This window comes from Equus quagga, chromosome 8 (genome assembly GCF_021613505.1).
Source record: "Equus quagga isolate Etosha38 chromosome 8, UCLA_HA_Equagga_1.0, whole genome shotgun sequence".
NCBI classification, from domain to species: Eukaryota; Metazoa; Chordata; class Mammalia; order Perissodactyla; family Equidae; genus Equus; species Equus quagga.
Genome location: NC_060274.1, coordinates 103,523,283 through 103,537,410, shown reverse-complemented (window position 1 = coordinate 103,537,410; position 14,128 = coordinate 103,523,283). Strand labels below are relative to the sequence as shown.

General features: G+C 37.9%; 2 protein-coding genes across 4 annotated transcripts in view; both read left to right on the top strand.

Annotated features, from left to right (window-relative positions):
* The window catches only part of CADPS2 (calcium dependent secretion activator 2), a 495,748-nt gene that overhangs the window by 144,835 nt on the left and 336,785 nt on the right, over nt 1-14,128 (top strand). The window contains exon 3 of one of the 3 annotated variants that reach the window (XM_046669956.1): nt 6,178-6,205. The exons of the other annotated variants lie outside the window; for them this stretch is intronic. Within the exon in view, the coding sequence (XP_046525912.1) occupies nt 6,178-6,205 (28 nt within the window). The remainder of the gene's footprint in view (nt 1-6,177; nt 6,206-14,128) is intronic. 3 annotated transcript variants of the gene reach the window in all.
* On the top strand, nt 11,687-12,598 carry RNF148 (ring finger protein 148). Its single transcript, XM_046669958.1, has one exon. It carries the CDS (start codon nt 11,687-11,689, stop codon nt 12,596-12,598), a length of 912 nt encoding a protein of 303 aa, XP_046525914.1.

Genomic DNA, 14,128 nt, shown 5'->3' with positions numbered 1-14,128 from the left:
CAAATATTGCAGGTGGAATCATAGCTCATGCTTGTTGGAAAACCACAGCAGTACATTTCCTGTGGTCAGTTAAAGGATTTAAATATTAAAAAAAAAAAAAAGTGAGGAACTAACTCAGCATAAAAAAAAAAAAACTTGCTCTTGTCCAGGATCCAATATGGGAAATAATTATGCGTCTGGACCTAGGCATAAAAAGCAAAGGTAACTGGGCTATGAGACATTCAGATAGACATTGGAGTCAAATCCTGGTTCATCTACTTAACTAGCTGTATGGTGTTTAACAGATTACTTGGTGACTTCAGTTTTCTGACGTATTAAATGGAGATTCTAATAGTATTTACTTCATCACATTGTTGTGAATATTAAATGAGATAAACATAAAGTGCTAAACACCGAGTGTTAAAGACTCAAATTGAAGCTTGTATCGTTATTAATAGCAATATCATTGTAAATTACTATAATTGAACAAATTATAAAAGTACTATACTTGAAATATCAGCTGGCAGTTTGAAGAACACTACATTAATCACCTTCAGTAGTTGTATTCTTGTGTATGACAGATCTATGCCCCACATCTAGTGACCCATATTGCATGTATGTTTTTGTTGAGATATAAACATAAAATAACAAATTTTGTGTAGGTCCATCTCTCCAGTTTACCATAAATTCTTTCTATAATTGTTTCCCCTATGGCCCTACTTTTGGTTTGATTTTATTAAATGATTGAGAGAAAAGCATTAAAGAAGAAATTTACCAAAGAATTTAAAATGAAAAAGTAAGGTATAGAAAATCAAGCTAAAAACTTAAGACAAATAGAAACAATTCAAAAGTTGTAGAGAGGATAGAAACATGAGTATCATGTCCACGTTATATACTCGTAGGTAAAGAGGCTGTCACTCCCATGTATCTTCAGATTAACTGTATCACTTTCCCCCTTCATTTATATGGAATATCATTTAGTTTTCCCACTTGCGTAATCTGTTAGTATAATCTCAGATAGACATTAGAACAGTATTTCAACTCTAGCTCTTGCCCAGAACTGGTTTTTAATGTGCATTTTACAAACACTTTTGCCTTCTCCAACATAACCTCTTTTCCTTAAATCTCAAATTTTATGTTATTGATGACATGGATGTACTTTCAGTTTTACTTGAGTTGGTAGTGGAACAAGGCTCTTTTCAACATGTTGAGAAATGCCATGCCAGGAGAGCTAATCAAAAGCTTTGCTTCTTTGTTTTTCTCTTACTTGTTTTTCTGGGAGGTCTGGGGGTATGAGGAAACAAAAAAGACCTTTTGTTTGAGTTGGCATGTACCTTATGACAATAATATTCAGAACAAGCTCTGGTTTCATGCATCCTTTATGAATCACAAAATACTTGGTCTCTAATGGGCAATCACATTTTAGCTGTTTTGGTGGAGATGATAATAGGCATTTATGTAATAGGTCTCTAGTCTTTAATGTTACATATGAAAACTGATACCAAATGTTCTATGTCAATATAGAGACTCTCTTAGAATTATAGGATTGAGAAAGTCCTTAAGGACCCTGGCATCATTCTTTTCCAATAGAATGAATAAGACTATAAAGATGATGATGATGGTGGTGGTGATTAACACATACCAGTCTGTGTATGAGCCAAACAGTATTCTAAGTGCCTTAGATTCTGTACATTTTCTCATTTCATCCTCATTAGAGTCATAAAAAATCGGTACTATTCCTATCCCTGTTTTACAGGTAAAGAAGCTGGGGCATATAAGTTCAAGGAACCTGCCCAAGGTTGCAAAGCTACTGTAGATACAGGATTCAAACCCAGGCAGTCTGGTATCAGAATTAATTAAACCTGTGAAACTTGACAGTTTCTATTCCTGGTAAAACTAAGGAGACTAACTATGAAAAATGATATACAACAAAGATTTGTTTTTAATATAAAAACTTAAAACCTTCAAGAGCCTGAATGAAGGAAGCTTTGACTGTGAACAAAATGTGCTGTATGGGCTGCATTACCTTAAATTGCGTGGAGTTTATGAGGGAAAGTGGTAACTTAAGGTATCAGAGCTGTGTAAGAGTACACTGCTCCATCTTGGGGCAGGATATAGCCATTTGTGCCTCTCTGCCATTTGCTTCGCACATTAGAGTATTTATTACGTCAGAGTGTAAGCTTCTTGGATAAGATACAATCTTGACCTCGTCCTTGCATCCCCAGGTACACAGAATGAAAGATTCATGAGAACAGGAAGTTATTTTTTTGATCATTGCTCTAGCCCTACCACCTAGAAGTAAGCACATAGTAGGTTCTTGATAAATATTTACATGAATGAGTGAAAAAAGTCAATGTGGGTATTGATTAGATGGTTCTTGGATTGTACTGCTGGAGAGGATGTGGAAAAACAACATGACATGTCAGCTGCTTATGCTGGAGAATCACCTTTATTATATAAAATTAAGTAAGTGTAGGGGGCTGGCCCCATGGCATAGTGGTTGAGTTCGGTGTGGTCCACTTGACCTTCCAGGGTTGGTGGGTTTGGATCCTGGGCATGGACCTACGCCACTTGTCAGCCATGTTGTGGCGGTGATCTACATACAAAATAGAAGAGGATTGGCACAGATGTTAGCTCAGGGCTAATCTTCCTCAAGCAAAAAAAGAGGAAGATTGGCAAGGGACATTAGCTCAGGACAAATCTTTCTCAGGAAAAAAAAAAAAGTGTAAAAAAATTAAGTGTAGTAGGATCTGTAGGAAGACAAAGGAATATAACAAAGTCCTACCCTTGAAGAACTTATAATCTGAGAGAACCAAAAAGCCTTCATAAGAGGGGGAAAAAAGTAACATTATTTTAAATACCCGGATGAAAAATACCACAAGGCAGTATATAATTTTCTAAGGATATAGAAAAATGATCAAGAAAATAGTGCTTATTTCTTAATATACATAGTATTTGATTTATTTTTATTTAAAAAAATATATATTGTATATACTGTTTTTTTATACAAAATCTTGTAACTTTGATAGTTTATAGTAGGAAGAGCATAACTTGGACTGGATTCATCAGAAGGTTTCTGGGGATTGCAGGATGTGACTGCATCTTGGGCTGGGGATAGAAACCTTCTGGGTTGATGAGAAAGTTGGTTGTATTTACAACTTTTTGCTTTAAGTATTACTGCTGATATGATGTTATGGCTTTCTTTGAGGTACTGAAATGTACAAAATTAATCTGATGTCGTTTTCTCCTGATAATGAGCATTGGTTTATGACTTGAGGTATATGTATATATCTTGATATATGAAAGATAATTAAAGAGGATTTTTAACTCAGTAGGGTGTACTTGTATGTCAGGAATAGTTGTGACTTGTGGCTGTGTATTATTCCATTTTTCAGATACAGAGATGTGGATGGAATTTATTCTTGACTTTTGGAGAGAAAATGTAAGCCAGATGGCCTCTGATCCTGTGATATTAAATAAGCCTTTTTCTGGACAACTGTTGTCACAGTAATTCTTAGCTGAGGGAAGACTTGTCAAATCATTGCCCATTCTAATTTTTTTTTAAATGGGCGTCTGTATAAAACAGAGGTTGCCAAAGCTGCTGATATATCTTAATATTTTGAAGAATAAGTGCTTGAAAAGTCAGACATTTGTCAGGGACCCTGAGCAAGTTTTATGGTGCTAGTGTAAGGGAAAGGAGGCGGGAATAGAATTTATAAAAATAGATGACACTACTCCTCATGAGACATTTGAAGTCAAGCAAAGATATAGACAGACATATAAGCATCTATATAATATGGTAGAATTAAAGGACAGTCAAATAGGTGCAAACAGAAAGCAGGTGGTTTTGGCTGGGGAGATTGAGAAAGGGAGACTAAGTTCAGTCTCAAAGGATGAGAAGAATTGTGTTGGGTGGAGAATGGAGGAAAGAGGCTTTATAGAATTGGGAAGGGGAAGAAAGGCCCATTTATTGAGCCCCAGCCTTGCTAGCAGTGTGCTTGGTGATTTACCAATAGATGTGAAATAGGGCATCCAGTAGTCACCACGGCCTCAGGAGGCAGGCATTACGTCCCCATCTTACAAATGACAGCACTGAGGTCAGTTTGGCTTACCTCGCACCGCCAGCGTGTGGCAGAGACTGGGTTTCATAGCAGGTCTTTGGTACAGCTGTGTGCTTCCTTACAGTTTGTACTCAGTGTGGTCACTCCATATTGGTGTTTTTTCTTCTCTGCTGCCTCCCAGGAGGGATTAAATTGCCTAATAAATGAGTAAGGATTTTGTGACCTGTGAATTGGGAAAATGTAAGAGATCTAAATGGGAAAATCTCCTTACTCTCCTCTGTGCTGCTATCAGAGTTAACCACACTCCATGGGGACTAGTCTCAGGAAGGCAAAGTTTATGCAAACCTTTAGGGACTGATTGTGACTTAGGGAGGTCTAGAATCTACTTTAGGGTTTTTGGTCAACTTTGAAATGACCAAGCCCCAAAAGCATCCTCCACACCCATTGGCTCCTCATCCTAGGCTCTTATTAACTAAAGGAGCAGAATAGTCTGTTAAGAGAACAGGACAAGTTCTGGTGGTTCTTCAGAAGATTCTGCTTGGATATGTTTTCTCCTTTGTTGAATATATTGCATATTCTCCACCTTTTCAAACAAAAGTCCAGTCTAAATGGTTGTGTTAATATTAAGATGTATTTTGTCCTAGGCTCAAACAAAGATAACAGTACCACCAAATACTGTCCTTACACTGTGTTTACCTAAGGATGTTCAGCTCCTCCCACATCCCTCTTAATGGAGAGGCCGCAGTGTGAGGATTTTCCCCCATTACTTCCCAGACTAGTAACAGTGTCTTTCTACTATTGATGACCATTCTATGTTCTAACTTGATAGATTGAGAAGAAAAAGTTGTTTTGAATTTAGTGTTAAAGTTATGTAGACTTTGACTTAAATTCAAAATGCAGAAGAGAGTATAACTTATTGATTTATATCCATTAAAATTTAAAGGGATTTGGTCATATTCCAAATGCTCATTTAGCTTTACTTTCAGGTGTGGCTGGAAGAAATCCAGTTTTATGAGTATTAAATCTCTAGAAGAATTAAAGGTTGAATTCATTATGCATATTCTTTTCTGTACTCTGAAATGATCACCCTTAAGAAGATAAAACTAAATGGATAAGTTATTGCATGAGGAATAGTGCAGGTTAGAATACGGAAGATAGTGACTATCAATTTAATTCACTCTTCATTGAGAGCACATATTAAGTATGTGCTCAATACTGTGTTGGAAGCTGAGTCTTGAAACAAATGAGAAAAAGACTCAATCTCAGCCCTCAAGGAGATGAATAGAGTAGATAATTTTGTGGAGGAAACTATATCAGCGGCTGCATGATAAACCACCCCAAAACTCAGTGGCTTAAAAGAGTCAGCATCTGTTATTGCTCAGGAGTTCATGAGTAAACTAGGTGATTCTTCAGGTCTTAGCTAGACTCACTCATGTGTCTGTGGTCACGTGAAGATCATGTAGATAATCTCTGCTCATCTCGGGCTCTTGCACATGTTTGCCCATCTGTATGTTGATGTAGGATGGCCTCAGCTAGAACAGCTTGGCTCTCTTCCGAGTAGTTCCTCCTCCTCTGTCGGGCTAGCTGCCTTCACTTGAGGGTGGCAGGGTTACGAGAGAGTGAGGGGAGGAGTGCAAGGCCTCTTGAGGTTTAGACTTGGAACTGGCACATCTCACTTCCGAGGAAGTCTATTCACCAGCTGAAATCACCAGACCCTCCAGATTCAAGGGATGTGGAAGTAAATCCCACCTCCTGATGGAAGGACCTGCTGAGTCATGCTGCAGAGGGCATTGGTACAGGGGAGAAAGCAATTGGGGCCATTTTTTAATCAGTGTACCCACCATAGGGACAGACAGATTAAGTTTTGTGGAAGGAACAAAGCCTGTATAAGGTCATATATAGTGGCCGCTGCAATGGGAGCACAGGAAACTCTATGCCATTTGAATTGAAGAAGCGTAAATTTCAGGACTGATAATAGTAGAAAATGAGGCTGGATGGAAGGAAAGAGAACCAGGCTGGAGAGACTTATATCCCATTCCCAGAAGCTTGAGTATTATCCTGTGGATAGAGGGAGCCATCTTAAGGTTTTAAGCAAACAGGAATGCCATTGTAAACTTCATTCCTTTTTTTCCTATAGGTTGCCATGGCAACAGAATGACTTCAAGGTGAGCAAAACAGTGATGGGAGATTAGATAAGATGCTATTGCAAAATTCTAGACTGTGGGAATGATTATGAAGGCCAAACTAAAGCAGTGGAAAGTATTCAAGTGTGGTAAACCTGACCGTATTAATCATTCATTCAAACAAGCTCTTGAGCCAGGCATCGTGTTAGGTGTTTGAGAAATGTTGGTGAGTATTCCTTTTCTTTAATGTCACAAAGGCTTCTCAGAGCTCTTATACAAATTAAACTTTCCTCATGTGTACCACCATTAGGCATGCAGGTAAATAGGAATAATAATCCTGGTTTACATAGTGAAGTAATCATGGTTAGTGATATAATGTAAAATGTATTGTCTGTTTTAGATGTTTCTTTTTCTCTAATATATTTAATTACCAGAGCTTTTAATGATATTAAAAGTTATATTGGTTAATATTAATAATAACGAAGGAAGAGCCTGTGTAAATCTTGTGATTTTCTGTCTGTAAAATAGCTTACTGGGACCCCATTCATATTTCCTCCTATCTCGGCAGCTAAACTTCCTTTTCCTGAACCTTAAATTCAGGCCCTTTTGGCCTGGGAGCAGAGCCCAGATCTAAATAGGGGAAATATTCGAGACCCTTCTTCTAGAAGCTTCTGAGTTTACTTATCAACTAGATTTGGCTCTGGTCCCACCGTGAACTGGTTTTTCAGGGTCCCTGCTCTCTGCTTCTGCTCTTTGCTTCAGCTCTCTGCTAGTATTTGCCCCTGAAACTTTGGCTTCATGAGACCACGCTCCTGGGGCCTGCTGCCTCTGCCATGAGCTCTGTGCTGTCTGTGAGCTGCATGCTGCTGGGACCTCTGGCGATGCTAACCTCAGTTAAGAGCCTTCTGATAATAGCTGTCCTGTCTGCTCTTACTGCCTTCTCCTACCTCCATCACCTTCCTCTGTCACACTTAATCTCCTGGTTGGAATCTACTGTAAAAACTCAGATTCGTGTGTACTTGTTGCTAAGTTAACAGAGATCTTAAACCATCCTCCCATATTTTTCCTCCCAGTTGTGTCACTCATCTGGACCTTCCCTACTATACTGTATGACTGTCAACGTAATTCAGAAGCACATTACTTTTTCAAAACTTACTGTATTCTGTTTTAGCATGTTCAGCACTCTTTTCCTTGGATTCTGAAATATCAAGAGGAAAAAGTGTACTTGAATATAAGAAAAATTTTTTGTTGCTTATGTCTGAGAGAATATATATGGGAGTAGTGATTAAGTTATTATGGGAGAAAGAAAATACATTAATGTTTGAGGATTTACCAGTTTGCAAACAAATATAATAAAATTTAAACTAAAATTTAGTTTTATCTTTATAAATTTTTAAAAATAAAGATTCTGCTTTTGGAAAATACTTATCATTAGCATTATTTCCTTTTTTGTTGTTCTCAGTAAACTACTTAGTCAGTATTCTGTTCCTCCCAAATCCCATTATGGTGCATTTAATTACTTGCAGAAAACCTATACAGTTGTTTTCAAGCTTAAATGCAAATTCAGTGTGGTTTGTGGATTCCAAGAGATCTCTAATAATATCATAGCCCTGGATACTGCAACTTGCGGACTAATTTATTGAAGCCTCTTTGGTATTCCGTGTCATCACGAAGATAGTCCCTGGGCAATGCTATGTGAATGTGTTTGACTATTTTTCTTATCAGGGTAGAGATTTCTGGAAGTTTGAGCATTCTTAACAGAGGCGGATAAACAGCAGAGGGATGGATCAGCTGATTTTTTTCTACCAAACTTAATGAAAATTATAACCTTCTTGAAATTTTAAGTGGAACCCAGAATCATAGGATATATAGATGCATACACCTAGTTTGTGTATAACTCTCCTGTTTAGATGGTGACCTCCTTAAGAACAGGGCCATGTTGTGTCCTCTGTAACACAGACTTCAGCTCATATCAGTACCTTGAGTGTAATAAGTATTACAAGTTTGTTGTGGTTAATGATTACGTAAGTATCATTCCTTTGGGTAAACCTCAGGAATTTAGCACCTGTAGCTGCCATTTTGTTAACCTACTCACCTTCCAGTTCACACGTTTTTTCCTTTGGTGGCAGAGGACTGATTATCTTCGTGTTCTCTCTTACCATGTGCTCAGCCAAGGGAAGGGGTTCTCCACAGCAGGATGAATCATGATTAACCTGAGCCAATCATGGTGACTCTACTCCGATTTCCAGGAGTTCCTTTAGGCATGGGTTTATGAAGTACTGATAGCCGGAGAGACATTGAAGGAAGTCTGGTAGGTTTCTGGGGGGGAAAAAAATTCCTTGCTCTTATATAGAGATAGTAGAAAAGTCTCTGTGCTTCTGGATCTTGTCTGCTATTCTGCCTCTTGATACCTAGAACAATAATATCCACCTTGGGGATCCTCATGAAGTCAGCTGACATAAGAGGGAAATCAACACACTTAAACAGGCAGAATGGCAAGACGGAAGGAGCAGGGAGTTTTTGAACCACTGGATCAACCCACCCTAGTAATATATTTCAGTTCTCTGTAGCCTATCTGCAAAATTCAGCAGAATGAAAACCTCTTTACTACTTAGCTGTTAAAAAGAAAGGAGGTCTATGCATTGAATAAATGGTCTAAAACGAACAGGTGAGAGTAGCATCAGTCCTCCAGCCTACCACTCTTCCTACCCATTTAACCATCTTGGATCTGTTTCTAGTATAAAACGGATGTGATTTGTAGTCAGGCTTCATGGACTAATAGGTCACTCGTGGAGGTCTTCGCTGTTCCTATTCCAAGGGGAACTGTGGAAATGAAGATGAGTTGAGGACATCATCCTTGATGGATGTATTGCCAATTAGAAAAGCTTACTGCATGATAAGAGCTTAGATCTGATTGTCCATCAAGGATAAGAGAGTTTCGGGAAGGTTTCTCCCTCCCAAGCCTGCTCTGTTGGAGCAAGGTTTCTTAATGTTACTACTGACATTTGAGACCAGATAATTATTTATTTCACACAACTGTCCTGTGTGCTTTAGGATGTTTAGCAGCATCCCTGGCCTCTAGGTGCTAGATACCAGTAGTACTCCCCATTGTTGTGACAATCTGGAGACAATGTTTCCAGAAATAGCTAAATATCCTTTGGGGGCAAAATTGACCCCCATCTGAGAAACCACTGTGTTAGAAATAAAGGATTGTTTGTTATAGGTGCATTTGTTCTAAGACTCAGGTGGGAGAGAGGGGAAGTTCTGCTTATCGTTGCCTTAACCACTTCAGGTCTTATAATGAAAAAAATACTCTGAATTCTTCAAATCAGTCTTTTCAATCATACGAAGAACATTTAGAGTTGATATATGTTTTGAGCCAAAGTGTGGTTACTGTTTAAACTCTTCACCCTTAAAAATCAGCAAACTAAAAAGCAAAATTACAACTACATTATATTTTAAATTCCATCCCGAAAGGTTAAATAATCACAAATCTAAGAAACAGCCTCTAATATGATGATATAAACTGTCTTCTTAGTAAGGCTTCACTTTGTCAATGTTAATAGAATAAGCCAGGAGTTCCCACTCCATATGAACTTGGGAAAAGTCTACATGTAAAGACAGTTCAGATGTGAACTGAATGATACCTAAATAAAATTGTATGAAAGGGCAAGTTGATTGGTTCCAATTTTATTTTTAAAATCAAATATTAACTAAAATATTATGGTCCAGAGAGTACAATAAATCCTTTTGCCAAAATGACAAAATTCTCTCAATATGCCTGTGATTTAAATGTTGATGTCCATTCTGCACACTAGCAAATGAGGATTGTCTTTTCTTTTTGTGTCCCCAGGGCTTTATGGCATGCCTGGTGCATAGGATGTGTCCTATATATGTATTAAATAAATGTTTGAGTGAGTGTTGCCAATTTATTCACTCCCTGAAACAGACTCCTGGTGAAGAATTAAAAGCAAGCAAGCATTAAAGCACGTTTAAAGCAGTAAAGATGCTCTTGTTTGCAGCGCTAAAGTAATGTAGTGATTTATGATACTTGTGGCTATCCTTTTCTCTGCTTACTGCTACCCTTCCAGTTACCATGTCTGTTAATTCAACTTTTAAAGTAACTTTCAGACTTGGCTATGTCTTCACTTCTTTACTGCTATTTCAAGAGTCTGGGCCACTGTTGTCTTTTGCCTAACCGCATCTCATACTGTATTCTTCTCCTCCAATCCATTTTCCACAGAAGGCAGCCAAAGTGTACTTTCTAAAAAGAGAACATTTTGAAAACACTTATAAGTCACCTCCCCAGCTTGGAACCCTTAAGTGTGTTGTTTTTGTCCTTGGGACATAATCCAAAATCCTTAGTCTAACGTTTATGACCCTGAACCTCTTATTGCTGTTTGCCTTTCCTCCTCCATCACCCTTGGTGCTCTCCTCTTAGACTTTGCCAAACTCATGTTCCTTCCTATCTTAAGGTCTTGAAATTGCTGTTCCTCCGCCAGAAGGCTTATCTCATTCTTTGGTTGGGTAATTCTAATTTATCTTTCAAGTCTCTGACTAAGCATCAGTTTCTTTAGAGAGCAATGCCTTGGACCTCTAATCAAAGTTTAATCCCCTTTACATTTATTTTTTCTTTTGATACTCTGTGTTTCCCTTCACAACTTGCAGTTATACATTTGTGTGTTTGTTTAAAATCTGCTCTCGCTAGATAATCTCCACAAAGTAGGCGTATATCTATTTTCTTTAATATATGACCCATGCTTAATATTTGCCTATCATATCACATAGTGAGTTGTCCATAGCTGTTTTAGGGAACAAAGTTGAATTTGCCTTGCAAGATGGCAGTGTATCTGGCTAACAATATAAGTTGATTACATTGTCCTCATGTTGAATCTTTAGGCCTGGAATAAGCATTTAATGTTGGAAGAGAGTGGGAATGATTTGTTCCTGCTTCCCAAAGGGTGGCATATTTGGTAGCACAGAGAACTGGTGACTGGCCAGGTACATTCACAAATATGTGAATGATAACTACTTTGCCTTACAGATAGAAAAACAATGAATATAAAGTGGTTAGGCAGCTTTTCGATCTATCTAGGACTGGGAAAGAAACTCAAGGCTTTAAAAAAAGTTATCTATTTATTTATTGCTTTAGAGTTTATTCAAATTGTTGTATACCATGAGTCATTGCTTAGTAGCTTTTTGGCCAATAGGATTTCAGTATGCAGTGCACTGACATAAACACTTGGATTGGCTTAACTACCTCTGATGTCACAATTTCCCCATTAGGAAGTCATAATTTTCTTGAAATCACATTGTAGTAACAACAACTCTTGTTATTCTGTTTCATTTATAAGAAAGATAATCTGCCAAAAATAAAAATGCTGGAAGGAGCAAGATATCTTTGATCCACACAGACCTTTTCCATTTACATGCTTTATCTTCTGCCAACAATCGAAGCCAGCTTCTTTACTTTCTTTTATGATTGTTGTTTTTTTGTTTGTCAGTTAATAGGCAAATAGAGGAATGAGCCTACTTAGAATTGCTCCTTCGACTCATAGTTGTGTTTCTTCTCGACTATTGAAGCTTAGCATCTTTCTACTACTTAGCCTTCCTGACTCAAAAGGAAAAGCCATTTGGACAGCCTATCTGAATATAACGTTTCAAGTGGGAAATCGGATTATATCAGAATTAGGAGAGAGTGGAGTGTTCGGGAATCATTCTCCTCTGGAAAGGGTGTCTGGTGTGGTGGTACTCCCTGAAGGATGGAATCAGAACGCTTGTAATCCTATGACCAATTTCATCAGGCCCGAACAGGCAGACTCTTGGTTGGCTCTCATTGAACGAGGAGGCTGTACTTTTACACACAAAATCAATGTGGCGGCAGAGAAGGGAGCAAATGGGGTGATCATCTATAACTATCCAGGTACGGGTAACAAAGTATTTCCCATGTCTCACCAGGGAACGGAAAATATCGTCGCAGTAATGATAGGCAACTTGAAAGGCATGGAACTTTTGCACTTGATTAAGAAAGGAGTCTATGTGACAATCGTCATTGAAGTGGGGAGAATGCACATACCATGGATAAACCATTATGTCATGTCCCTGTTTACCTTCCTGGCTGCTACAGTTGTCTACCTTTTTCTGTACTGTGCCTGGAGAGCTAGAGTGCCCAATTCTTCCAGCAGCAGGCGAAGACAGATAAAAGCAGACGTGAAGAAAGCTATTGGTCAACTTCAACTGCGGGTGCTCAAAGAAGGGGATAAGGAACTAGATCCAAATGGAGACAGTTGTGTTGTTTGCTTCGACATATACAAACCCCAAGATGTAGTACGTATTTTAACTTGCAAACATTTTTTCCATAAGGCATGCATTGACCCCTGGCTTTTAGCCCATAGAACATGCCCCATGTGCAAGTGCGACATTCTGAAAACTTAAGAAACCCAGAGAATCTTCTGAAGATGTAACTGAGTCTTTCCAAAGATTAAAATTAGATGAATTATCTTAGCACTTTATGTAGAGAGAAAATTCAACTTCAGCTTCTCTACCCAAGTACTAAAGGGTAAAATTTGTGTGTTTTTAAAATAAAACTCCATATCATGCTCAGCCATTTGAACTTGTTGTTTTTCTAATAAGTTTTCATTGTTAACATTTTTGCCCTTATCCAAATGAGGACATTAGTACATGTTAAAAGCAAATTAGTCTTTATCTTCAAATTATAATGATTGTGACATTGATGTCACAGCAAATTAGTCATAATATTTTAAAGTATTTTATATTAATTTTTATACTTTGTTTTCATATTTTTGATGTCTAATAATATCTCTGCACAATAAACTTCATTATAGGATTTGATCTTAATTCAATTCTCTGTGGTTAATTAATTAATACCAAGGAAATATGGTTTCCAAAGCTACCACTGGGTAGGTAATATGTTCTAAATAATTATTATAGGTAGCACTTCTGGTTATGTAGAAGTATTTTAAATTATTATAAGCCTCATTTAGGGAAGCTTTGCAAAAAGTCACCTTTGTGTTTGCCAGAGCCCTGAATTCTAGCAGAGTGGATCAGTTATGGTGGCAGATGTCCCTTTTACAGGTGACCCTAGTAAATGCTTTTCTTTTCTTCTCAAAATGGTGGTTAGTGTGTCTCTATTTGGGGCATTTTGATAATATAGAAAGAGCAGAGCTGAAAGTTTCCTGCAATTTCCTTTCCAAGTGGTATCTTTTGCCTTATTTTGCTTTTTTTTTTTGGTCCTAGTAGATGTATAAACACCTGTGTAACAATGAGAGGCTGAAAGATTTAGGTTTTGATGGCAATCTCTTTATGGATGATACGATAAACCATTGGTGTCTAACTCAGTTGGCACTTTGTGAGTCTGTAATGTACTACACTGTCTTTTTTTTAAAGAGTGAGTTGTGCGGAAGTAAATTCAGATTAATGGCCTTTGGGAAAGAAAATCGGCCATTCTGAGCTGAAAGTTTTCACAACAATATTTTCTTTTTATGCTACTTTTTGTTGGGCCCATAGGGCCCTTTTCTCCTCCCTCTTTCCTGCCTCAACTTATCCTGTTGCTGATTCACATTTCATAAGAAGTGCTAGCTCCCTTGGTTCTGGTGAAACCCACCCTGAAGTGTCTCTTTGCATCCTATTTATAGAGGTCAGGGATATTTATGTTCAAGGTCAGAATCCTTGACTGGTTTCCTAACTGGTGAATATGAACCACTGAGATATACCCCCAAGAAAGTATATGGCAGCACCAGTGGATGCCCATGTTTGTTAGCTCACAAGTCATTCTTTGGTTGTGAAGTCATATTGTGCCATTGACATAAGTTTATGTAGCAAAAATATAGGCAGAGTTGATAGTGTGTATGTGGGGTCTTCCACCAGGGACATTTGTTGATTTTGGCAAACATTTAGTTAAAGGCATTTATGACCTTTAGCAGTTAGGGTGGTCAGTGGTTAACT